Source organism: Anser brachyrhynchus, assembly GCF_964034855.1.
Source record: "Anser brachyrhynchus genome assembly, chromosome: 14".
NCBI classification, from domain to species: Eukaryota; Metazoa; Chordata; class Aves; order Anseriformes; family Anatidae; genus Anser; species Anser brachyrhynchus.
In genome coordinates this window covers 2,047,795-2,075,279 of record NC_137709.1, presented here as the reverse complement: position 1 = coordinate 2,075,279, position 27,485 = coordinate 2,047,795, and the positions used below count along the sequence as shown (strand labels likewise).

Sequence of the window (27,485 nt, the reverse complement as noted above, 5' to 3'; positions counted from 1 at the left end):
AACACAAGTATGTGTACAAAGCCATTTACTTTCACTCACAAGTGTTACATATTTTATCCTCTTTGGGTAAAGTGCCAGGAATCTTGGGGAAAAAAGATGGATCATTTCTTAGAAATGAACTGGAAGAACAAACAGTAGAAAAGGAGATGAAGAAACAAAGGCCTGCAGCAGGTCGGATTTCAGTCAACCTCTGTTCTCCCACAAGGTCTTAAAAATTCATTTCCTCTTTCGTGAAACCATTTATTTGAAACTGTGGAACAAGGATGTGAAATTAGTTACCACCACGCACCCAGTCTGTACATATTACTGCAACCCAGAGTGTTACTTCAGGTAAAGCCTTACACCTGCTTATACCTCTTTACCCATCCAATGGTAAACAGGAAGGTTCACAGTGCTGGGGAAGAAAAGGTCTTCCCAATTGCACAATTGGACAATAGGAACAAAGGAGTTTGTTGTGGATCTGGTGTCATTTACAAAGCACTCCAGGGGAACGCCATGGAGGTTGTGGGAGGTGGGTACAGGAATGGATGACGGGAGAAATATAGGCTACTTTCAGCAGTTAACAGAATATCCCAGTGACCAAACAGCTGGACAAGGTAGGAAACAGCCCCTTGTTGACAGACTACGGACATCCCAGGCAAACGAGAGGTAGCATCTTTCTCCTATTAGCCGTGCATATCAGAATGTGTGCTTCCAGGAAGCATGGTAGCACCCATCTGATCAGATAACATGAGCAGGAAAGTTCTCAGGCAAGCTGAAGTGGGAGAGTGCTACAGGGAAAAATCTAAAAACACATAAGCAATACCACCTGGTTTCTTTCTAGTATGCACTGTATTTTGTATAAAAACATTCTTCTGTCATTTTCTGTGTAAGTGGCTCAGTTAACTGGCACACTGTTGTGGCTGAAGAGGTTCCCTGTATATATAATCCTTAGACACTCTCTGCAGAAGTACTCAGGCCCCACTTAACTGTTTATTCATGCCCTTAAACCACAAAGGGTGTACGGTAGATGTGAATGTTTGCAAAGACCTCTCCCCCCTTTCAGTTAGAACTATACACAAGTTTTGTAGGAACGGGCCTGATTCTAATCAACTGATACTTCAAGTCATCCTGATGCAGATATAGATCATAGTGATAGGACAAGTGATAACGGCTTTAAACTAAAAAGGGGTAGATTTAGATTAGGTATTAGGAATAAATTCTTTACTATGAAGGTAGTAAGGCACCAGAACAGGCTGCCCAGGAACACCCCATCCCTGGAAGTGTTCAAGGCCAGGCTGGATGTGGCTTTGAAGAGCCTGGTCTAGTGGAAGGTGTTGCTGCCCATGGCAGGAGGGTTAGAATTAAGTGATCTGTAAGATCCCTTCTAAGCGAAAGCATTTTATGATTCTATACTACGCAAACCCAGTGACATTCTTACAGGCTTTCTGTTATCATTGCCACAAAAGATGCTTTCACTAGAAAAAGTGATAGCTTACTGCTTCACATTGATGGTGTAAGTTTTCAGTATTGACAAGTAATTCCTGAAGTTAAAATAGCATTTAATAACTTAGGTGGTGCTGTTATAAGGGTACAGTATATCATCACCTTTGCATGCATATAAGGTTTTGTTCTTAAAAGAATTTTACTTACCCCATTTACACCCTACTAGGACTGGACAAGCTGCATGCCTTGTTCTATAATCACCCTCGCCACTTCTGAAAAGATTGTACCAAAACACTGCTGTTCCCTGCAAACACAAGTCAGTTTGAGATTAGCCAAAACCCACTCAACTTAATTATTCAGGCACACAAACTTAGGAAAAAACATCTAGTCCCAACTCTAGTTCTGTCATGTTCACCACAGAGAGTGAACACAACCCTTACTTGTTAAGAACACCTCTACACAAACTGTTCACATTAGACACTGCCAATTTCACTGACTTAAATGGATGCCAGACTGTACTGAGAAGGACAGAAAAAGGAGAAGAGGAGAACAAGCCACACACGAAGAGACTTTACCTTCTTGGGCCATATCGCTGCCCCGAAGTCTGGGAAAACTGTAGCTCCTCCAGCTTCTACATCACTCATCTGAGAAAACAAAGTGAGCAAACTGACCATTTACAGCACTTTTGTACATGCAGTCCCACAAGCTTAAGTGCCCCAGATCCTAACAGATTTCTACTGGCACCTGTCTACAAGAGGCATTAATGAAGAAAGGATGCATTTCAATCAGCAGGAACTGCAAAGCCTGCTATTCCAGCTGAAGGTTTTTGTTTAGCACTTCTGGATTATGTATAATCTGTTACACAAACTAGCCATAAAAAGTTGTGTACCTGCAATGTTCTAGAGTACTAGCTTGTTAACAAGGGAGAAGACTTCAGAGTAAGTCCGTTTCAAGAATTTCATTCTGGTTTATGATCCAATTAGGAAAATAAGCGTCTGTTAAACCACACATTTCCTCATAAATTGAAACCGTGTCCTTGGAACTTATTTTCATAATTTAGTTTATGCATCTTGGTCAACCACTTCAGAAACTATAAACCATTAGAAAAATCTCACTTTTCCTCACTGTTTCTATGTCGTTCAACAACCTCATGCCACTTCAAGTGCTTCATGCATCTCAAGCTTAAATACATATAGCAAAGTATAGGTCTAAAGAAATGCTTACATCTTTACGCTTTGCCCTTCTACACTGCAATGAATTTAGCCCAATGAATTTATCATTTATGGTGGATTCACTATAAGCTCTACAGACTTTATTCAAAACCTGAAGTTACTGGAAAGACTCCCATTAAAATAGAAAGTCTTACCACAGTTTCAGTAAATTTTTGATCAGGTACTAATTACAAGAAACAACTGAGTCAGATCCAACTCCCACCAAATTTAGAACAATCATGAATGCAATCCCCCAAGTCCCCCATATTCTCTATTGTAACTTGGATTTCTGTTTAAAGCAGATGTTATTACCACTCTGGTGTCCTCCTGCTTGGTACCTACAATAAAAGGGCACAAGATGCCATAGGTGCACAGTGTTTTGCCCCTTCCAACTAGAAAGCACGTGCATGCAACTTTGCCAGTTAATACCTACATCTTAGCAACAAAACACTCTTTAGTAGGGACATTGGTACAAGTATGATACGTTCTACTTGGACATACAAAGGGTAAATTGCCTTTGACCATGTACAACTGGCAGAGGATACGATGCGGAGCACTCACTTGAAATCAAGGTTTGTTCAAGAGTCTGCGAAGCAAGAAAGATTGAGGCAATTTGAATTAAAGCCTCTTAGCAGCAGTATCTCACAGCTGCTTATCTTATTCTGACTCATTTCAGAGATTTTTCTCCACTTGAAAGTATTTCTGATTCTGTTTTGAGATGCACTTTGCACTCAGAATACTAGCTCAGCTATAATGATCTCATCACAATTTATATTTGAAATTATCACTCAAAAGTTAGATATAGCTGATTAGGTGATCCTAATTAACCATATAGTTGAGCAGAAGTTGATCGAGTGTCGTCAGAACAAGACTACTGTGAAAACATTGGGCCACTAGTATCAGTGCCAATTAAGTGCCTGCGAGGATTTCAGTGTACATGGTCTGTAGGCTGTATAATGCATGCAACTAATGGATCTTTTCAGTTCTGCAGTTATAGCCCCTTCCCCAGCTGCATCAAGTTTATTAGCTATGTCTCCTCCATTTACTGAAGCAACAGCTATGCAAGAGCAATTCTGGCTTTTGACAAGAAGTTAAAATGGAGGCTGACAGACCACAGCATCAAGTGCTGTCAAACACTGGTGGAAGAACATGACTGCCCCACAGTAAATGACTGATAGTCAAGTTCTCAAACAGAGTATCATATGAGTACCCCACGTACTCACCTTTGAGAAACAAACAGAAATAAACCACATTCCTTTCTCCCACCAGTGGGAATCCAATGAAATCAAAGATTTCATAGTAGAGTAGCCAAAAGGGGAAAGTGGGCTCTGTTGAAGTTTTCTGCTCTGAGAATATCGATTCTATTAACTCAAATGGGACAGCACCTGATGCTGCAAGAATAAATACGACCCTATTTCCAGATACCAGGAAATCTCTGCAAATAAACTGTACCAGCTGTAAACAAGATGCTGCTAAAAATTACGCTCAATGCATAAAGGATCATCATACTTACATAGTTTAAAAAAGTGGCCACACGATTTCCAGTCCCTAACCGCTTGAAAGCATCTGGCTCATCTTTCTATAAAATTAAATAAGAATAACTGCAAACTTCAAGCTCACAGACAGCAGACAAACAGAGGTACTTACATAGTTAAGAAACGTCGCTAGCCTATTTCCTTCCGATTTGAGTGTGCTGTCAAAGGGTCGCTGTAACAGACAACAACTTTAACCCACGTTCCAAACTGGCTCACACTAGAGTTATGTGTAGCTCTGCAGAAAGAACTTTAGACTCAATTTAGAGTCGGAATAAAGGTGGGACTTCACACAGGGCAGCTCTAAAGCCATTGGAAATTGCAGCCACGGTGCAAAATGCATGCACATTGCACTTGGATGCTATAAGGAGAAATAGCACTGAAGCAATTCTCAGGGCATTAGAGTAGAAGCAATGCTTTCTGGGCCCGCAGCACAGACACTAAGTAACCTGAAAGTTATCACCAGGCTAGGACTTTACTAGACACTGATCCAAAGTCAACAGCTGAGGTGAATATGGAAAATTCAGCTTGAACATGCTTTAGGTAAAATACTAATTCTCATTAAATGCAGTAGTGATTCTCAGAGAAGGAACGTCATGAGAAAAGGAAATGCATTTCTCACTAGCAGTGATGAAATAGAACAGCAGTAATAAGTTTCTCTCAGGTGGTTGCCTATCTACAATTAAGGACCACATCAAAAAGAGCAAAAAGTTTCTACTCTGCAGAAAGCGTTTTGACTTTCATTTAAGTATGAGATCATATTTGTGCCAGTTTAGCAGCAGAAAACATCTAGAATTCCAGTACATCTCTGTTCCCTTCAAAAAACAGAATTAAAGGTTTATTTACATTACTAACAGTCAGGAACTAATTTAAGCCAAGTGACATTAAAGTGCACTCTTCTACACAAAAACAATCATCTTCAACAGTCAAAACAGCAGAAATTGGTATCAGGAAAAACAAACAGCAAGGAAACCCACCATCCCTAAGACAGTTAAATCTACTTGAGTAGTTCAAGAAATAAAAGGTCTTTCCTGAAATGGGTTCAAAGTGTAACTTTGTGCATCAGTGCAAACAAATTCAATCTAAAAGCCAATGCGACAGCACAGATACGGGTCTCCCTTTTTTCCCCACCACCTCTGCCAAACCCTGGTCCAGCCATGCATTTCTGAACTTCAATAATATCAAAAGATCTTTTGGTAACTTTTGAGCAATCAGTGTAATCTCCGAGTTGTAATATGCAGTTTAAGTGTCTCAATTTGAGAGCGGTAAGGGAACAAAAAGCTGTGAGGCTGATCAGATGGTGAAACACAGCAATGCCTCTGGATTACAACACTGAAATCTGTGATGCACAGAGAGCCTGGCGGACCAGTCCAAACCCATGGCAAATTCCACAATTGCCTTGCTTTAACCGATGACTGCAGCCAAGGTTATGTTCCAAATGAAGCTCTGTCCCAGCTGCCTAATCCAAAAGTAAAGACCATACTGGCCAATTTGATGTCTGAGGTCCTGAAGTTCAAAGGCTCTGAAGAGAATTTAAGAGCATTTGCTTGACTCAGGAAACGAAGCAGCGTTAAAGTTAACAGCAAAATTCTCTCAACAGGCCAAAGCTAACGAATATGAGCTTCCACAGCACTGAAAATCAGGATTGATTTTTTTTTTTTTTTTAACAGTGCTAAGTAAGGTAGCTTCAATTCCATACTCACTTATTGGGCTGCTCTATGGCTGCAGCAACCCATTCTACCTGGTAAAAAAACACTGGAATAAGCTGAATCAAGATAGATTCAATTGAAGACATGGCTCTTACTTGAAAACAAGGCATCATAAATGGATTTTGTGTTTGTAAGTACTGGTCATCATAGCTCTCCGGTATGATCACAGTTCCAAAACCATTTTAGAGTAGCAATGAAGAATTTGTTACTCTTCTCAGAAGTTGGACTAGATGATCTTGGAGGTCTCGTCCAACCTAGATGACTCTGTGATTCTCCTCTCTTGCAGCTAACGAGAGCTGTCACTTACCAGGTAGAGCCCTCTAGTGCCTGGTATAGATCCAGCACGTACCAGCTCCAAGTTTTCCTGCTTTCACCATAGCACTGCCATCCTGGACACAGCTGACAAAGCCCTCTTCACAGCCTCCATAGCTGTAGCCATAATAAGGGCTTTGCCAGAATGGCTCTAAAACTCAGATTTCCATAAGAGCTACTTTTTTAAAGGAAAGTGGGAGGATGTCTCCTGCCCAGCCAGTTCCTGCAAAGTGCTTTAACATACCCAGCAAAGGAGGTCTCAACCCTGCTAAACTCATAAGCCTCATGGAACAACTCAGACTCACAACCCAAAGCTCGCAGACCTAAATTTCCTAATAAAGTAATGGAAAGAGCACATACAACTGCTGTATGACTTAACATCTCTACACTGCGCAAGGAACCAAAGGGCCAAAGATAAGCAGGCAGGCAGATTTGTTCCTCGTTCTCTTGAACTCAGCATCAGAGAAGGGAGTGTGAAAGCTTTCCAGAGGTCATTATTCATCCCATGCAACTGGGCTATACATTGAGTGTTTTAGTATACAAGGCATTTTAATAAGGGTTTCAACAGTTCTCAGAGTAACCTGTTCCCCACTGCCACACACCCCCAAGAAATAATTAAGAGCAATCTTACCCTAGAAAAATCGAAGTGTGGTTCATACTGCCCTCCCATTCCATAATTAGCAACCTACAGCATGGAAGAAGAAAAACTGAACTGCAAATGACTGCTGCAGAAGATAATTCTCAAAGATCCAAAACATTGTTTGAAAAACAGTACTTTGTGGCAAAGATTGTTATCTACAACACACTTAACCCTATTTTTCTATAGATTACCAGAAATGAGGTATGCAGATGAAAGACATCTTAAGCATTCTCTTTCATAGTTTAAGGGTTCCCCTGAGAAGAAACATTTAGCACCGAGAAACTTTAACAGCAGCACTCTTTACCTATCACTACAACAGCCTGTTTAACACAAATGAGCAGCAATAGTTCTATTACACCCATGCTCCCTCCTCTGAAGAGGCAGAACCTGAGCATGGGTATTTTACTAGCTTTTGCAGTCTTCAGAAGTGTCAGGCATTTCCCTCAAAACAAACTGGTAAATCAGATTTGTGTGCAAAGTTATCTGGTATTCTTTAGATAGCCTCCATTCGTCTCTGCCTGTCACACAAAGGGAAGGCATCTACCTGGCAGGTCCTTACAGCCAGGGACATCCCCGCCATTCTTCATGAGCCCCTTACCTATCCATTTCCTGGGAACTCATGTGTTCAGTCAGCAGACAACAGAACCCCTAGGAGGAGTTGAGTAAGATCCACGCCTACACTTGTATGTGCAAGTAGCACACCGTCCTGACCAAGAAGTAGTCGTTAGATTTCATCCCGGTAAGAACCAAGAGTACTGACCTGCAACAGTTCAGCTGTTTTCACTGTTAACCCTGTGATCTGCTGCATTCGTTGATTCACCTTACCCACAACAGGATCATCATCTTCCTCCAGCCATGAGCTAGGACAAGGGAAAGGGATAGGAAAGATTTAAACGTTGTTTTAGAACACAAGCCGCAACCACCCATTTCCCAAGCGAGAAGGACTTCTTCTGCCCTCAGTTACATGGCTGAGCCATTTACTATGCATTTGTTGTGCAAGCTTTTGCTACATGCAGCGTGCTTTGCATTTTCAGCTGTAGGTAGCAGATTAGGATTGTTAAGCACAGAAATCTTAAAGCTGAGCTCTTCTCTATGCTTACCTTTTTGATACCCTGTAGCTAGCCACTGTAAGGACACCGGTTTTGGGATCACGTACTGTGGCTCGTGCCAGCTGTGTCAAAAAAATCCCAAGTGGGAAGAAACATGTCAACTATAGGTTAAAAATATATAATTTTTCTTCATCCTAACCAAAAATCAGCAGCCGATTTGTCAAATTTCAATATATCAAAGGATTGAAGTTAAAGCTCCAGCCTAGACTTTGTTCCGATTTCATGTTAGAATCACACATGCAGAAATGCAAGTGCAATGCATCACCTGCAGCTATTCCGGAAAGAGAACCCGACTGACTGCACAAGCCATGATATTCATTAAATCCACAAGTAGTCTGTGCTGAACAGTTATGGTTTTTTAAGGTACTTTTTAAACAGCTGGAGTCAATGTTAGCAAGAGGGAACAACAACAAAAGTTAACAACATATGAAGCCTAAGTTCTTGGCAGAAAGAATTATTGGATGCTACATAAATTTAATCAGCCTGTTCCTCATGTGGACTGGGAAAAAACAGCCTCATTCTCAGATGAAAAATAACGGGTGAAAACTTTTACAGAATGAGCTACGAGTTATGGGGCACACAAATCCAGCGGTAGAGGACTCCTGAGGACAAGTTTCAACATTATCATGCTCAAATTTTTCCAATTGAAAGATGCCTGGAACACAATCTCAGTGGCAGCCTGAGATATTGGTACAGCATTAGGAAGGTAATACTTCAGAAGTACAGCTCACCTACACGTTGTGAACTGCAAGTAATGCATCACTGTTAGGCCACGTCACTGTAATTGCAGGAAAAGTTTGTAACTTGGCAAAACTGATCAGATTTGCTGTGGTGTCAGAGCAATTGACTACTACTAGCTTAACAGGTCACTTTGCTTTCATACTTGCAACTGAGAACGAGAACTGGGACACTCCTTTGTTTAACTGCAAAGTCAGACCACATTTAAATTTAACTCCTGCAAACCACAAACACTTAAAATCATGCCTTCTTCCTTCCACTTAATTATAGCTCCCAGAAAAACTTAACTGCATACCCTGAAAAAAATGCAAATATTTCCTTCGTTTTTTCCTCAATTAGATGCCAACCAACCTTACAATCCATGTTAACTGTCCTGTCTCTATACCAGAGTTCTTGGCAAAGCTACTCCTGTAATTCTGACTCAGTTATTTTGCTCCAGATTTCTCCTGCATAAATCATAACAGAAGAGCCAGGATGACTGAATGTTGGTCTTCACTTACACAGTGAAGCACAGCTTTTGGGATACAATTTAGCTTTTCAAACTTTTCATTATGCTGCCATTTTTGAGCTTGTACACGCTTGCTTGATTTCTGCACTGAGCATTTGATCTAATGGCGTATCTTTGTCTGTTCAGGCTTCCACACCAATAAAAAGAAGAAATGTCTTGACCCTTTCCAGTGCTGAGCAGCTGACAAAAGTCAGCTCTGATGTATTGCCTGTAAAGTTGGAACAGTTTTTTGGAACTGGAGTAAGTGATTGCATTTTGCAAAACAAGCATGAAAACCAACTTGAATATCACGTACAGATGTTGCTTTTCTACAAGACAAAAAAATATTGGCAAGTGTAAACTGCAGATAATGTTAAGTGCCTAGAACTAAGAGTAGAAGTTTCTTGTAAATACATTTTAGAACAAAGGAAGCACTCCTCTTTCCAAGCCCAAAACTAACATACTACTTCAGAGTTCTGTCTGAAAGCTTCCATGATTACTAACTAAATTTTCCTGGCTGAAATTAAGCTGTATTTATTAATGACCATTTCATCACAGGACTTGCATTTTCCATTCTTTCAGTAGTGCTGCAGAATTCAAAACTATTCCTACAGCAGAGCTAGACAGATTTTGAAAAAAAAATTAATAAAATGGTTGCTTTTTTAATGAAAAACTTATCTGAATCTTAAGACTACAATATTTGCCTAGTGTTACAGGGACTGATCCCAGTCCTACACTACGTAGGTGATATGAAGAGTTCCTCTGACTTTAGTGGCGTAAGCAAAACTATTAAAAAGTTTTAAGACTTTCTGTAAGTAAAAATTCCTAAGCCATTTACTGAGAATTTTGCACAATTAACTGCAACATTGCATAAATACCTTCAGGAGCCTGGTCTTTATGGTTCTAAATCACTTGGCAGTTTCAAAATCATTCCCTTTAGGTTCACAGCTGCAGCGTATTATCTGTAGTATGAAACCAAGTCTCTCAAATCCTTTGCCTAGTCTTTGCTAATAGATTAAAGCACTGAGTATGTAGGCAATAGAGAGATGAAAGGAAGCTTACCCTTGGCTTAGCCAGCTGTTTAATTTTCTCAATTTCTTCATCAGACATGACATCATAATATCGTACAATATGAGGGCTATCCCATTCATCTTCTTCCTTAAAGGGAGCTATGAGCAGATGAGGGTTTCTGTTTCCATTATGGTACCTACAGAATAGCCTTTTCTGTCTTCGAGGTGTCTGAAACAAGACACTAAGTAAAACTCATTGTTTGCCCAAGCACTTTTCATGAACTTAAAACAGGCAAGAAAAAGTGTGCTTTATTTCAAAGACACTGGAAAAGCTGTCAGCTGACAGCTAATTTGAAGTAAGCCTGAGTGATTCTACAATTTTCTGTGAAACTATGCACTCAAGATACCACAAAACACGTGAAACACTAATCTCTTGGAAAGCTAGATCATAATAGGCTTCAAATTAGACAAATACAATAAATACATAAATAACCAGTGGTTAAAAAAGTGTCCAGTTCTTATGATTACAACTGTGCAGGTGGAACAAATGGATTCCTCCCCCTGCACTGAAATTAAAGCCAGGTTTGAAGAGAGGTACCAGAAACTGCTTGGTCAAAATGACTACCCCAGGGGGACACAGTCAAGACGCACAAAAGAGAAGGAATGATGTGATTCCATAACATTGGCAAACCGTAACTATCTCTCCGTGGAAAACGCCTCCTACTATATTAATACAGCCAGCATTTGAAATTGATTATGAGTTTGTCTATTCAGCAATTTTCAATAGACTTTAAGAAGTACAGCTGAGAGCTGTTTTTCTGTATAGGATTTACAGTAACTTAAGACAGAGTTGGGGACATAAGGTACAAATCTCATCCTGGACAGAGTTACATGTAGATTTTCTGAAAAAAGTAACCGAGTAACACACATCAGCAAGCTTGATCATCCTTATGCAAAGACAGTCAGAAAATCCTTGCCTTCCTCTTACCATTTTCACCCCTTCACCTCTGCAAAGGGCCTCGTAGATATCACGCTCTGGCAAGTAGTCAAGAGGCCTCTCGTATGCACCACTTTGCACCACTGGTTCTGTTGTTGCCATTGTATTGTTTAATGAGTTCTCTCTTGACTTCTCTTCTCTCTCCTTCTCCAGCAGCTTCTCAAAATATCGCAGATTACTGCCTGCTCTCTCATGAGTGCTGTCTTCATTGGGGAAAAAACACACAGGATCAGCAACTTATGCATATCTCAGGAACTGTTAATACAAACAAGCCTTTGCATCAGTAATTCTCCCCTTCCTAAAGCATTATTAGGCAACCAAATGCAATAGCTCCAGTCTGCACCATAAAACCAGTGCTGGGAAGTTTCTGTCCCTGCAAATGGAAGTTAGGCACATTCCTGCAAAACAGTTTCTGGAAGGACCTATCACAAAACATGCATTTCAGGCAGGAAAAAAATAGAGGTTTTGGCCTTCACAACCCTCCTGTTCTTCAAACTTGGCCTGCCTAGTTCCACCCAGGAGAAGGCCACCAAGCAAAGATCAAGCCAGTCTACTTGCTGCACCCTTCTCCAAAATGCTTCTCACCTGCACTGCACAAGCACGCTTTAACCCAGGACTGCAGTGGAGTCCCAGCCACAAACTTCAGTCCCAAAGGCTTCCTGTAAAGTTTGGAAGCTCAGAAGTTAAGCATTAACATTTACCAGCTTATCTATAGCACCCATTTGATGTTTATAACAGGCTTATAAGGGAGGTATCCTGGATCACTAGCATCATTAGACCTACCACTAGTGACTATTGATGATGGGGTTTATTGATTCATACCAACAACGCATGGTTTTAACCATCTATTATACCTGACCCAGCACAACAAAGGAGGAACAATTTCCTATTCATCGCTATGTTTCTGGACACCAGCACCTAGAACAGTTTTCTTTTGCTTCTGACCTTCCCATGCTCGTTGTGTTTCTTATTTAACTAACGCAGAAGGCCAAAGAAGTAACTACTCCTTGGAGAACAGGCTAATATTGGCTAGATGAAGGTTAGCCTAGAGCAGAGGAAGCTGCTACTCCCAGAAGGGACTGCCAAGTCTGTTCCACTGTTTGGTGCTGATAAGGATTTGTGTTCTGCTATTAGCGCTAAACATTATCGCAGAGGGAGCTGGATTCAATACATATTCATATTCCTGTACATTTTAATCTGTGAATTCCAATGTCTGCAGATGTTAAAATTATCTTTACCCTTCCCCTCCCCCTCAATAAAACAGCTTCATCTACTCTCAGGATGCAGCCAGCATCTACATTAAGAACCACAGCTGATTTAAAAAACATACAAATGTATAAGACAGTAGATGTCAGATGTTAATTCTAATTGAAGAGGATAAACCTTCCCAACCCAAGAGGTAGGTAGAGCTGTATTGGAAGGACTGTTTATTTGCTTACTCGTAAGAAAGCTAGAAACAGACCAGAGATAAAAGCAGGCTTTAAGAAACCCCATCTATGATCTGATTACTCAAATACACTTTAAGATCTCAAAGAATTCACTTGGCATCAAAGAGTGCCTGCACAGAAGAATATAAGGAGAAATATAAGAGGTCAGTAGGACTTGACAGAAGAGGCAGTACTCCCCCCGAGTCCATGGTAGCCTTCATCTACACTTGAGACTTTAAACCCAGGCTTTATCCGTTACCAAATGCATCTCAGTACACCTAAGCATTGGTACCAGTCAGACGCATTTAGTCTTTAGGTAATAACAGCATGCACTATAGGATGGCTTGCAGAAGATACTTCATTTACAAGTAGACTTTTCCCATAACTCATGTTTATTACAAGCCATCTGGCAGGACACCCTCCCAGTCAGCTCACCAATATATATGGACCATGACTGTTCTTGGCTGCTGCTGGCAATGCTTCCCAGTACCAGAATAGTGAGTCTTTGGTTCTTACCGAGGGATATCAGGCGCCTTGTGAGCTCCATGGCTCTGTGTAAGTCCCCAAACTGGAAAACAGCATAGCTGAGATAATCTAGGATCTCCACTTTACTGACCGTTGTGTCCTCCCCCTCATCATGCTGTTTTAAGGCTTGTTCCATCCAGAGCACTGTGTGATAGTAGTCTCCATCATTGTAAGCAGTCTTGCCCATACCAAAGCAGTCACTCACTGTCAAAGATGATCTATATTTTGTTCCTAGTAACAAAAAGAAAATTTTAGCAATCCACACAGAAGCATCCTTGCCTTCAAATATTGGAAAATACAATTTATCATCCATAAAAGGCTTCTAAAAAAGCACTGACAATGTTTTACATTCTGTACCAAACCAATCACCTTCAGGAATTAAAGATTATATTCCATCATGATCGTGGCATTCGTCCCTTTGGAAACCAAGAAAAGTTTAACAAAATTAGTATTACACTGTTCTGTTATCAAAAAAGACAGAGTGGACCGACAGCTTAGCAAACTTTACTGAAACGAAGTTAACGCAGGTGATCGGAGAAGCCCAGCTATATGCAGAGCTAGCTTGTTTGCTCTTTACTTGAGATGTATACTTGTGCATAAGCAGCTGATTGATATTTAGGCAAGCTAGGTATCCATTTGACTGTTTAGTTGCATACAGATTTCCGGTTGCTCCAGATCAACAGATGCATAGATATGACTTCATTTTAAGTTCACTCTTAATAACCTACATAAACTGTTTTGGAAACTCAACTACCCACACTCTAATGAAGCCTACTCAGTTTGTAAATAGCGTTACTGGAAGAGGTTATGGTTGCTAGCAAATCTCTTACAAGCAGGAGTCACAAAGTCACTCAGCTGCCAGAACACAAACAATCACAGAATTTTTAAGGTTGGAAGAGACCTTCAAGACCATCTGGTCCAACCATCCCCTTACCACCAACACCACCCACTAAACCATGTCCCTAAGCACCACATCCAACCTGTCCTTAAACACCCCCAGGGATGGTGACTCCACCACCTCCCTGGGCAACCCATTCCAATGCCTGACCACTCTGAGAAGAAATTTCTCTTCTCAGAATTTCCAACCTGAAACTCCCCTGGAGCAATTTGATGCCATGCCCTCTTAACATCATGCCATGCCCTAAATAACATCACAATATCACAAACACCATCTATGTAGTTCCCTAAACATCTTTCTGTGGAATGTACTGTTAGTCCCCATTTCACAGATAAAGAAAAGGAGCCAAGTGATTCAGCCAAACCTCACTGGAAGATCACAAACAAGAACAGAAGCAAGCTTTGGAAGAGCCATCAGAACAATGAATTACAGAGCATCTCCTTCCCCCAGTTCTAAGTTCTCAGGGACAGGAAGTTGCCATGTTATTTGCCTACACAGTAACCAGCACAAGCAAGTTTGTCTGTTGCTTTGGTATGGTGATTACAAAAAAATATCAGTATTTCCTTTTAAAACAATAGAAATAAAACACGTGCTACTGGAGCTGGTCACTGCAGATCACGGCTCCCTGGCTTGGGTGGGAACAACCTCCAGGCTGCTCTCAAAATGCCAAAATAAACACAACCACAAGTGCCTGAGCTGCACAGTTTCAGAGCCACGGTCCTTCAGCACTACTGAAGAAGGACTTCGAGAGTTTGAGGATGCCTGTTGCCTTTTCTTTACAGAGGAGACCTTTGTACACTTGCCTGGTAAGTTTCCTCGAGACAGCGTTTCAGGATCCAGCTTGTACGTGTCCTGCAGGCGCATCAGAGCCTTTGCGGCTCCAGTCTCGTCTTCTTCAGTTGGAAAAAACTGACGTTGAATTGTGAGATTCGCAATAAAGCCTTTGCATTAAAAGGGAAAGATAATGTTACTTCCATGGTTTGAATAAGCATCAGTTCCAGACCAACACAGGAGAATTATCTGCTTTTTTGGAATTCTGAGATTCAGGTAACTTAGCTTTGAAGTCTCTCATTAGGCTCTTGATTTATTTAAACTTTGCTTTCTGTCCCATTTTAAGAAACAGCTCATGGGCAAATGACAAGAGATAAATAACTATCAACAGTTTACTTGTGCCACACAACTGAAGTACAATGTGAATCTAAATCTTCAGTTTCCTCACTCTCCTCCCAGCATGAAAGCTTAAGCTTTCACCAGTTCTCCTTCTGAAATACCCAGAGACAACTGCAAATCATAGCACTGGACAATGATCTCAGATTTTTTCAACCCATAAAGCCATAAAGACTTTTCAAATCTCAGCTCAGGACAGAAACACTGATCCAGAAAACCCTAAACAGGAATAGAACCTGACTTGTTAAGAGGCTTTTAAATCTGGCAAGTAAGAACAGGCAACATTTTATGTAGTGCATTTCATTTAGAAATAAGTATTATCAAGGTTGTATAGCAGGTTAGTTGGCTGAGAAGGGGAAGCAATCAACCAAAGAAGAAAACTCAGCCATTTCTAGCCATGCAACAAGCAGAACTGGAAAAGGAAGTCTTAGAAAAAGAATTAGAGACAGAAGTATTCAGTTGAACTAAGTATTTTATTTGTCTCTAGGATGACTATTCCAAAAAACAATAAAAATCTTGGCTGAGAGAAAACTTCAAATGCAGAGGAGACGGAAAACATGCCGTTCTGCCTGAAAAACAGGCCTTCTTCCCCCTTACTTTCAAGGGGTCCAGTAAAAATAAGCTTGCATTTAAGAAAATAAGCTTAAGGAAGCAAATTCAAGCAGACACTAACAATATGATGCAAGAGCAAAGATTAGTAGTGGAAACTTTTGATTTAGAAGGACAGGTTTACAGATAGCAGTTGTATATTATCCAGTTACGAGACATTTGCCAACTCTTAGCAATGGAGCTGACAAGAATTCCTTTACCAGCTCAGTGCAGGTCTCATTTTGATTCTTAAGTTTTATCTACTGATCAACATGGTTTAAAAGCAATGACTGCTTACAGAAGCAGCAGATTGGGAAGACAGATGAGTAAGCTTTTACACAGGCGAATATAAAACTCAATAAAAGGCATAAAACCTTTTCTAACACAACTGCCCATTTCAGCATATCCCACTCTCCTGTCGTAAACAGCACAAGCCACCCAGATGTAACGTGCCTATTACAGGTAACAGCTTCTGAGTCTTGACTCTGTCCTGTTCAAGCACCGAGCTTACTGGTTAGCCAAGCAAGTAAAACAAGAGGCCAGCCATTGGTTCAAGTTTCAAACAAACTTGGCAACAGTAAACCACAGCTGAGCTTGCAACTTTCCAGAAGATGACAGGAAGCAACAGTGCTGTAAGGCTACCTCCCACCAGCACCTTCTTCGCTGTAGCTCCTTACCGTTTGTTGTATCCTGAAGAACCAGGTTTTCTAATTCCAGCCAATCCGTATTTAAACGCTTCACCAACTTGTATGCATTTACAGGGTGTGCCAGATACCCTTCTGGATCAGAGGTTGATTTGCTAGTCAGTACATCCATTTTTTCAGCCCAGCTGGAAAGAGAATTGCATGCCTCAGTCTGAGAACAATTTATGAACGCATGTCTTCCTTCTTAAGTCACCCTAATTACACCACTAGAATCAATTTATTGCTGCTTTTGCCATCATAACCAGCTGTCAAGCTTTCAATTTTACGAGGATAAAGTGGAGTACAATTTATTTTTTAAATCACAATATTCTTCTGAAGGAATTTATTTCCCTGCTTTTTATTTTAAATCTTACTACAGTAGACGTGCAGCTCTTGAAGTCTAAGCCATCAGTTTTCAGCACACTGCACTTCAGAAAATAAAAGTGATATATAGAGCACAACACTGAGTATCATTTAATCCATCTTTGTAAAAATACAAACAACACCCCAGAGCTTTTTAGCTTTATGGAAAATAAACCCCAAACTTTGATTTTCAGACTGGAAACCCTCAGGTAGAGTACATAAAGAGTGCTGTCAGTCACCTAGCATGCACCAGTCAGCTTCAAAGCAGCAGTGGGATGCCATGCTTTGCTGGCAGTTATATCACTGATGCTACATTGAGAATTTCTTCTGCTGCTCTTCCTATTATCCCCTAATAGAAAAATCTGGCCAGGCTCTGTGTTCCGCTCCCCAGTACTCAATAGGAAGAAAACACTGCTGAGATAAGCTAATAGTGAACATTAGAAATCCCTTCAAGTCTAATCTCAAACCCAGTAAGCAATGAATGAACCGTGGTTGTAAGCAATTTTATACAAGCATTGCCACGTATCACCATATTGCCTGGCTTATTCTGTGAACAGTGATGTTGCAACAGAAAGCAAAACTAAGATTACACACAGAGATCCTTTGCAGGGATATCAGATTAACAATATGTTGAGACAAGTCTCTCGCATTTCCTTTTTTTAATCTGGCTTTCACTACTTCTAATATTTATTTTGCAAAGCAGTAATAAGGTGAAGTCCTACTCTTTACTCACATCACAATATTTTGAATCAAACATCTCTAGAACTAATTAGACAGTAGTGAAAAACGTTACCCTATTCAATGTTGAAATTTAGCACCTTTATTACAAAGTATATTGGATGCCAGAGCTCAAATATTGTAACAGTGGCAGAATACTCTTGCTTATAAATAAGCAAGAATACAGTCAACTGAAAGCTTAACACAAAGAAATCTCTTTTGACGGACTGACACATGCAAGCGTGTTGGTTTTTTTAAAGATCAGTTTATACATATATTCAACTCACATCCTCTTTAATCACACTTGAACAGGAGACACCTTTTCTTCAGAAGGGTAGCTTTTCAAGAAATGAATATTTAGGCATACATAAGTGATGAGGAATTCATATCATTTCACTGCTTCATAACCCTAACCCCACCCTACAATCCCAAAGGGAGATCAAACAGCCAGATACAGTCTGGAGTTCATAAAGTCTTTGGAAAGCATGGCTCCACCAGCTACAGGCACAAAACTCTCCTGAACCTGGACCTCATACCATTCTAGTGTCACGCCTTGTTAGGTATTACTTTTAGCTTGGTAAGCAACAGTAGTCCTAAGGGACATAGGAAGTATTGGTTGTCAGCAAGAACCTTTCATCTGAGCTGAGCCACCAGGATAATCTGAGCTGTGCTATAGTTGGGTGGGTAACTGAAGAGAGGCAGGCAAGAACACTGTTCCTGAGAGCAAAGGCAACACAGGAGGGCAGTCAGGTTCAGTGTGCTCTCCACTACACAGTGCAGCTGATATTTTGCCATGACGCACCACTTAGAAGCTAGCAGAGCACCGGCAGCCACATGCATTCAGCTCACACAAAGCTCCTGATTGACATAGGTGTCTTCCCCACAGGAGTACTGTGATGGCCCAGGGACAGGGAAAGCAGCAGAAAAACGCCAGCAGGCAGTCACTAAACAGACTAAGTTCAAAAATATCTGAAGCAGGGCCCCCTCTGTAGGTTTGTGGGAATAAGTTACATGCAGCTTACTACCCATGTTCTCTCTGAGAATTTATCGAGGAAATGCTAACCAGAACTAACGGCTAGGACTGGCAACAGGAAGGTGTAGTTCAATCCAACACAACAGGTTCTGCATTTTGTCACCCCTCACCGTCATGCAAACTTCTCCCCCTACCTTTTAATCTGAGACAGCTTGGCCTCTTCTGCTCGGATGTATTCTTTTAAAGACTGCACCAAGTCTTTCTCTGCATAAATGAGGTCTGTCATTTGACCTGAAAAAAAGAATACGACCAAATGTTAATCACATACAAGAGAAGTTTTCCAGCAGCAGACAAGACAGACCTCAGCTACTGTAGAGCTATTAAAACCAACAAAGAACAAACAAACTTAATATGTGCAGTTTAAAGCTTGTATGCATAGTAGATTTTGGGGCTTACAAGTCCGGCATTCAGATGCTTCAAAGGGCTTTTAAAATCTCAACTTCAATTGCTCATACAGCTTTACTGTGACTGTTTCACTGCCTCTGAATTACTTTTAGTACTATAATTGTATGCCAGATAATCAAAAGAAAGGTTTGACATTAACACAGCTATTGAGTCAAAGCAACAAAAGATGCAAATAGTTGCCATAACATCCGTTCTACATACGGATACAGATGAGGTCACACTAGTAAGTTACTAGTTGACTATGAGCATCACTTAAAATTACAGCTTTTCAATATGGGTATCTGTGGAAACAACCTAACTTTAAGTTAGTCTGAAATTCCTCCATTTATAGACTGAAGAGTCTCACCTAGTTAGCATTAGCGGAAATTGCCAGCTTATCAATCCGAAGTACTACGACAAGCTTTGCTTTTCAAAGGCCAACCACTGAAAGACTCAGTGTGATTTACAAACCCAACAGCAGCTTTAGTTGCAGCTTTGCAAAGTAATAATTAAGTACATGGAAGTCAGCAGGATGTTTTTTCAGAGTTAAGAAAGGTTCAGAAACAGGCAAGCATAAAGAGAAGGTGATCCTTCACAGCAGGATAGCATCAAGGATGTTGAGGAGTTACTTTCCCTGATGAGGCAAGTGCTTGATAGGGCCATATGAGGAAAGTTATGAAATTCAGCCGTGGGGATTAACAGTTTTGGCAATCTCAGGAGCTGTATCATAACATTGTGCATTGGTTCTTGCCATACCTATTGAAGTGAAGAATTCTGCTTCTGTGTGGCAGATCAAGAAGATAAAGAACACCAACTGCAGACAGGGCTTCATCTTCTAGATAGCTTAAACCTGTAACATATTCAAAGGAAAAGGGATTGAAAAGGACTAACTTATTCTCGAGGAAAAACAAGGCATTAATCTTCACCTTCAACCATTGCATCCTCATGAAAGTTATTTGGGTCATTGAAATACTGAGCCGTGATCAGTAAAGCTTGGAAAAAAAATCCTCCTCATGCTGAGGAGCTCAGTCTCAAATAGTCTGGAACACCCAAAACAGTCTCAAATATCTGGAATCCTCTAAGGGACTTGCACAGAAGACATGCTCAAACGATGGATGTAACAGAAGCAACGTATTTGTCCACACAAACAGTGAGAACAACCTTCTGCAAGTGCAGCTCGATGCCTTCAAATTCACAGCTGGAAAGTGAGAGTATACAAAGTTCTATCTTCCAGCAATAATAAAGGTCTAAATCTAATGGTCAGACTTGCAGCATGCTAGGAAACTGTTATATAAAAGCTGTCTAGAAATTCAAATAGCGAGAAAGCCAAATAAAGAAATATAGCAATCTGTAGAGTAGAAGTGGCAGCAAACGTTGGGAAAGTTGGAAGAAAATTTCCAGCTTTGCTTATTCAAACACACCGTCCCAGCACACTGGCCTCTGGGCACAGCCCCTGACTTTCGCATCTCAAAAGCTGTGCCAGTTCAGCACCCCAGCCCCTTGAGACGGGGCAGAAAGCAGACTGCTACGCTTCTACGAGCACGGCGTGGGCATGAGGAGACCCAGCCCGGGCAGCAGGCAGACACGGCAGAAGACAGAAGACAAGTGAGTGGGGTGAAGGATGCAAAGTCCATGCAGGAGAACTTGCTGGGAGCTGTAATTCTTCATGCAGATCTGATGTCTGCCTGCTCCAGTGAATTTCGGAGGATCCTGTGCTGCTCTTAGATCCAGAGGTCAGCCCATAGCTCGCTCCGGAGCTGCTGTTCACGGAGCAGGAGCAGCCACCGCCACCAGCCCTCGGGAGCTGCCATAACACCCACACAGCAACAACAGCTCTCCTTAATGTAACAGCGCTAATTCCCATTTCCTACCCATTGTAGCTGGGTAAACAGTTCGGTGGCTGGAAGTGACCACACATGACCTGCTGTTAATCAAAAATACATTAACAGCATGCACACAAAAGGCAGTCACCTAAATCTGATGAGAAAGGGGTATGGAGGGAAAGAGGGAAGGGAAAAGAGATGGAAAATTAAAATTTCAGCAATGCAATAAGTGGGAAGCATTAAAATAGGGTAATTCCAGACAACTCTAGCTCACTGTTCCCTTGAGCTCCGTGTTTGCCTGCACAACACAAAACAGGAGCTGGCAGGTGGATGTTGCCCTCTCCTTCTGTGTTTCTTGCGTCTATAGCACCATACACCCTAACCCTCAGTCAGGCTCCTTGGTGCCATGGGCACTAACAAGCCCACCAGTGATACGACCATCATTAAGAACATTACAAACAGCTCTGACATGTATTATCACATTGCAAGATGGCTTAATTTTTTTTTCTATTGATTGCTTTAGAAGTCTACGTGAGAAACCAGAAACATTTACCACAACAGTTTGCGAGCATGAGTAAGCAGGAAAGCAGCGTCTCAGAGCACCAGAAGAAGTCTTCTCCTTTCCCAGTTTTCTCACCCCCCTGCAAACCGCATATTCCCAAACGGCTTGTTTAAGTTAGTTCAGAACTAGTACATGGGTAACGTGAGAACCAAGCGAAGCTGTATGAGTGGTGCCACGCAGAGGTCTGCCAGCACTAAAAGCCACAGTAAACGATATAGCAGAAAGCACAGCGAGTCAAGAGCGCTTGGGAAGTACATCGGTTGGGATATATTAAGCCAGAACTGTCCATCTGCAGGGTCTGTTCTCGTCTCACGGAGTGTTTTTTTGGATGCACTACACAAAGCCTGGCAAAACAATTACGAGGGAGCTTTCCAGTTAAAACAACACAACTTTGCATTCTCCCTGCACCTCCCCACCATGTTCTCTCATGGCTCAGGATATCTGCCAAGAAGAACACTTACTACAGCTAGCAGCTTGTCTTTATAGCAGATCTTTAACAGCTTTGCCATCCTACTCAGATTTACTTGAGTCAATAAACAGAAACCCTCAGTAAACAGGGAAATCAGCTCTTGCTTGAATAAGCTGGACACCTGGCTGCAGGGTTTGCACATTGTTTGTACACATTCTTTTCGCAGCTGTTATTCAGAAAGCCAGCAAGAAATAACGAATGACAGGAGGCTGAAAGTGATGTCATAACCACATTCTTGGAGAGCACAAGTGTGCGTGCACACACACACGTGTGCGCCCACCCCACTACAGCTAGCCCATCTGCTACCAAATAGGGGATGAGCCAGGAGGGGCCTTAGCACCTCAATAACTACGATCGAGACACTTACAAAACCAGTGTTTATTCAGAGAATGGAAGACCTTAGTTGCTCAGAAATGCCTGAACTCTGCTGATAAGAGGTCTGTGTAGGACAAGCTCTGCCCACATTCCTGGCTTTTTTTTGGCATCGTCAGGTAACAGGCGTGTCATGCTGCACAGGTGAATTTAGGATTTCCATTTCTTTCAGTGAGAACGGCCACATTGCCCTGCAGCGGACTTCAGGGGACTTGCACCGTCCCACTAGGCTCAGTTCAGCACTAAGCACAGAAGAAAACCCCTGAGCAGGAGCCGAGAGCAGAGAGCACAGGCTGCCTTGGGAGCTCAGACCTTACAGCGCTTTGCTCCTCGCCACCGAGCGCTCGCACCGCCTAAGGGACCGCTCTCGCTGCTGCATGAAGCCTTTCCAGTGACAGACAGCTCAACAACTCTACGTACACCGACACATTTCATGCTTCGCTCCTTTCCTTAAAGGTGCCAGCCAGCACAGCAAAAAAGCCGACCGAATGGATATTGTATAAACACTTTCTAGGTCTGCGAGCCCTCAATGAATCATCGCTCCCACTGGAAAGAGTACCGTCAGACTGCAGGGAGCACTGGCAGAAGGAAAAAAGTTCTTCTAGACCAAATAGACCAGGATGGATTTTTTCTCCATGAGTTAGACTGAGTTCTTCATTAAATGTGCTAAAAATTCTCAAGAAATAAGAAAATGGACCTGACCCGTGAACATCTGCGTGTCTACCAAGCTAGAACACCACAAAACCCCTCTCCTCCTCTTCACCCCAAAAAAAGTTTTGACAAGTACCGTTTGGTTGGAATGGAAGCATATGTAAGGGGACTACTTACTTTCTGCAGCTTTTTTAAATGTACAATTAGTAGCACACATACTGTGCTAACCCTCATCTTCAGCTAACTGTCTCACGGCTGATTATCCGCTCCCGGATGTCAGCTTTTCCCTTCCCAGACAAGGTTATGCTCAGAAGAACAAAACCCAAGGCAGAAGAAGCGTTCCAATTCCTTGACAGCCTAATTAGAAAGATGGAACAAAAGCAAGTGCCTTATTCAGGCTCCAAATTAGCAGACACCTCACGCAGAAGAATTAAGTGGAACTGACATAAGATCAGTCTGGGCGATTTAAAGACTAAATGGCACCCCTTATCATTGCTTATTAAAATGACGGATCATGCCAGAGCATGGCACTTGCTGTGCTGTGAACTCTCATTACAACCACATGAGCTCCAGGAAAAAAAACACACCAGTCTCCCACCCCCCAGATGTGACAGGACTCCCTTTGTGCCAATAGCCAGGCGCATACATGCTGCTAGGACCCTTCAAATACAGGGTATTTTTCAATGCCTACACTACATCTCTTGAAATGTAAAAACACACTACCGTGCCAGGTGTTTCTTTTACACACAAGATTTTTATCTACAATTCAGCTTCCAGAAGCCAACATCATACAATTCCAACCGCAGTGTCTGGGCATAGAGGGTCCGCAGTCCTCCACTCAAACCCCAAAGCTCCCAACCCACCCTGCAGAGCTACAAGTATTTCCCTGCCTTGCTAATCTCCATCTCTCAAAAGTGACTGTGCCACTTGAGGTGCCAAGGAGTCCAAGATCCAGACCGAGCTCTCTCACCACCGACTCCCCCCCTACATTTCACTAGGTAAACTTTTACAGACATTCAGAGTCTAAGCTTATGCCAGTGAAGCCAAATCAAACTTTAATATACTCCTAACGGTTCTGGTTTCCCGTTTTTTCCATATTTTTTTTTTCAGAGCACAGAGCAATGGCTCCTTCCCAGCAGTTAAGGTACACTACCCTTCCCTAGTTTGCTTCTACTCACAGACCCAAACCCGCACTTTGCTACAGGGAAATAAAGCATGCAAAAAAAACACAACAGAAGAAACAAAGTGTAATGTATCATTTTCCTAAATTACAGTAAACCATCAGAGTGCAACAACTTACAAGCTGATGACAAATAAGGGTCACAGCCCGCCTCTTCTTCTGTGCTTGCCTATGCTATTGAACGCACCTGGAAAGCTACTGCTAAAATAGCTGCTTATGTGTTGTATCTAAATTTAAAGTATCGTGGTGCAAGCTAACAAGCAAGTCACTATTCCGAAGCCACCTCAGGCCCCAGATGAGTTCTTGGTGCGTGCACAGCTGAGGCCCACGTGCCAGGCCCTGAAGAATGGTCCGTCCTCGAGCAGCAATTTGAGGTTGGACTCTCAGACGAGCCAGGCTTGTCTTGGGCTTCCCACCCACAGTCTGTTACTTGCAGACGCAGCAGGAAGCACTGACCTGGCTGCAGCTGGCTTCATCCCCTTTCTCCTCCACAAGGAACAGAGCTTCAAAAGTAGGCCACAACTTTCTATCAGTCTTGATGGCTGCACATACAGCTAATTATATTTAATTGGAGAATGGTACAAACAGAAACCTGCAAGATTTCTTACATACTTATTTAAAGCCAGAAGATGGACTGAATTGCAAATACATACTCAGGATGTTGCCAAGAAAGAAATTGTCTTGATACTGCTACAAGAAAAGCAGCCATAAAAACATCCACCTTGTAGCAGTAAGGTCTTGCAGCCAGCAGATGATGGCAGCTATAAAACTAATTACAATTATTAAATAGCAAGGAAACAGTAATTCTATCCTAATAAAGCAAATTTTCACTGCTTGCAGATGACGGAAAAAAATTATTAGGGGGTTAAAATCTATTATCCAGCTGTAGTCAGATGCTCCAACACTCAACCACTCCCAACCCAGAAGTATGACCTTAAATGCCTATCAGCGTCCCACCCAGGCACACCTTCACCCTCGTGACAGGATTTCCAACACCATCAGTGCAGCATGCAGCTCCCTTCCTACAAACAGCTAGCTCTTGGTCACACCCAGGGAGAGAGAAAAGGCATTGCCTCCTTCCAACGTTCGGTGCCTCCTCACAAGTGAGCTCTTCTTCCTCATGCAACTGCTTCCCAGCTCCTTCCCCCAGTACACTCCGAATTCACTGCTCAAAGCAGCTTATGCCTACATCACTACCTTTCTTGCCAAAGGCTTAATATGCATCTGAAAACAATTATAATTGCCTAACAAATAATATAATATGATTCGCTTGTGCTTTTCAAGGCAATCCAAAAGGAAAAAAGCTGTTCATTTGCACACATTAACGAGGATAAAGTACATCCATGCAGAACTGCATGCCTTTTTTGAACATAAAATGGTTTGTGTTATCCTTAGCTGTAATACCCTTAGAAAGTATAAGCATCTGGATTAGCTTCCACTTTTTTAAACCATAGCAAAGAAAATTCTTCTGCACTCCAGCGAACAAGAAAATTCATGCAAATCTAAAGCATAGCAAACCTGCCTGCATCTTACTCCACAGTGCCTGCAGGCTCATCAGACATGAAGCAGCTTAGAGCCAATCCCCACACTCTTACTGAAGACAAGACAGCAGGACTGCATGCTTTTTCCCCCACTGGAGCTTGTTTTCCAGCATTAAAATTCAGACTTCATTTTACTGTGCGGAGCCCATAGTTTTAGTATATCATAACGCTTAAGATAGCCTCCCATATGCTCGAATAACATTAAAAATCTTTCTATTCAGAAAGAAGATTTTTTTTTTAAGACAGGTCTGTGGTCAGTGAGGTATTCCTTTCAACTGATAACAGCAATTGAATTAAAATAAAGACATTATCTCAGAGATGTGGGGGCTGAATCTCAGATCACCCTAGAACATGCCTCCTAACCTACCCTGAGTCCTTGTTTCTCAGACATATAGAAAGCAATACACAAAAATCAGAACTAGCTATAGAAAAAGCTATGTTTACAGCTTGCTTCTTCGGAAGCTTGCCAATATGCACAGCATGGAAATTATAAACAGACTAGATTCCTGACTTAAATCTAGAATGAAAAACTTATACTAAACAGTAAATCATGCTCCCCCTGCTGTTACTGTCTTTGAAATACACAATCACATCCATGGCTTGTACTTCCTGCACTGGAAAGGGCTATATTAAAAAGAATCTCAAGAAATTATGCCAAAAGCAAGAAGCAAAATTCCTGCCCGTTAGTGTCACAGCAATGCCAATTTACAGCTGTTACACAGCGCTCTGCCTATAAAATCCAAGCGGCGGTTACTGGTAGCAATTGACATTTACAACATACCTGCAGGATTGTTTCCTAGGTCCTTGATGCCTGAAAGCTGAAGTATCAGCCTGGAGAAGATGGCTGCAGTGGTCTGTCAGATCAGCTTCGTGCTCACAACACACCTATAAAATTAAGGAGCAAGAAGTTTTATTATGAAACGCCTTCTGGGAAAGCCTGACTCAGGGCGATCACCGGCAAGGAACAGCAGCAGCACGAAGCCAGAGGGCTCCAAACACGGCCTGTACGTACATGCCCTCCTTCCTCCCAGGTTATAACGAAGTTCTGAGCATCCTGAGGCTGAATTATTCCTGTCTGCCCCTGAATGCGTGCTGCTGCAGCTCTGGCACCAGCCTGCAGCCGCCGGGCCTGCCCCAAACCCTCCCTTCCCACACCCCGCTGCTCACGCCTCGCTGCCCAACCACTGACAGCGGCAAAAGGATTTCCCAAAAAAAACAAGTCTCGTGTTAAACCAGAAGGAGATGGGAGTGGAACAAGCAAGTTCTGAAAGCCTGTACGTAGCTCAAGACACCGTTTGTTTCATCTCAAAGTGACAGCAGAGTGGAAATACGCGGGGAGCCGGTTAGCGCAGCGGGCACGGTGACCCCACCGGGCTCTGCGACAGCACCGCTCACATCTGAGCCCCAGGGCAGGGAAAAGGGGAACGAGCCCTGCCAGCTGCCGGTGGTTTAGGAACGGGGCTGTCTCTGTTGTGTCTCCTCAGAGCCCTGGCTCCGAGCCCCGGCTCCCTCCAGGCCGCCCGGCGGAGGCCACCGGAGGCCTCGGACTCGCCCCTCGCTCCCCGGGCAGCGCCGGCCGACACCGGGCGGGAGGAGCCGCAGGTGGCTCGAGGCGGGGACTTTTATTTAAAAAATGGAAAATAAAGAAGTGGGGAGGGGAGACCCAGAGCGATATCCACGCGAACAGCGCTGCCCCCCCCCAGCCACCCCGCAGCAGGACCCGGGGGTGCGGGCACCCGGGCCGCGCTCCCGGCCCCTTCGCGTGCCCGAGACCCCTCCAGCAGCCCCGGCCCCGGCTCACCGCGACCCCGGCCCGTCCTCCCGTCCGTCCTTCCTGCCGTCCGTCCGCTCCCCCCCGGCCCGGCCCGGCCCGGCCCCGCTGCTCTTGAGCCGCCGCCGCGCCGGGAGCCGCGCCCCCCGCCCCGCCCGCCC

General features: G+C 42.6%; 1 protein-coding gene across 7 annotated transcripts; it reads right to left on the bottom strand.

Moving 5' to 3' along the window:
* Nucleotides 1–8: 8 nt before the first annotated feature.
* P4HA2 (prolyl 4-hydroxylase subunit alpha 2) lies at nt 9–27,485 on the bottom strand. 7 transcript variants are annotated; one of them, XR_013939388.1, is made up of 16 exons: nt 27,355–27,485; nt 26,335–26,438; nt 19,712–19,805; nt 18,706–18,802; nt 16,453–16,604; nt 14,824–14,961; nt 13,114–13,353; nt 11,162–11,373; nt 10,226–10,402; nt 7,930–8,000; nt 7,590–7,689; nt 6,821–6,874; nt 4,150–4,343; nt 2,001–2,069; nt 1,633–1,729; nt 9–250 (listed from the first exon to the last, which is right to left on the bottom strand). XR_013939388.1 is itself a non-coding variant. In XM_080555483.1 (16 exons), exons 3-16 carry the CDS (start codon nt 19,785–19,787, stop codon nt 180–182), a joined length of 1,614 nt encoding a protein of 537 aa, XP_080411609.1. In that variant the 5' UTR covers nt 19,788–19,805; nt 26,335–26,438; nt 27,355–27,485; the 3' UTR covers nt 9–179. The 7 variants fall into 7 exon arrangements, 6 of the variants coding, with proteins under 6 accessions (XP_080411609.1, XP_080411607.1, XP_080411610.1 ...); XM_080555483.1 differs by having other exon boundaries at nt 4,284–4,343; XM_080555481.1 differs by having other exon boundaries at nt 4,150–4,215.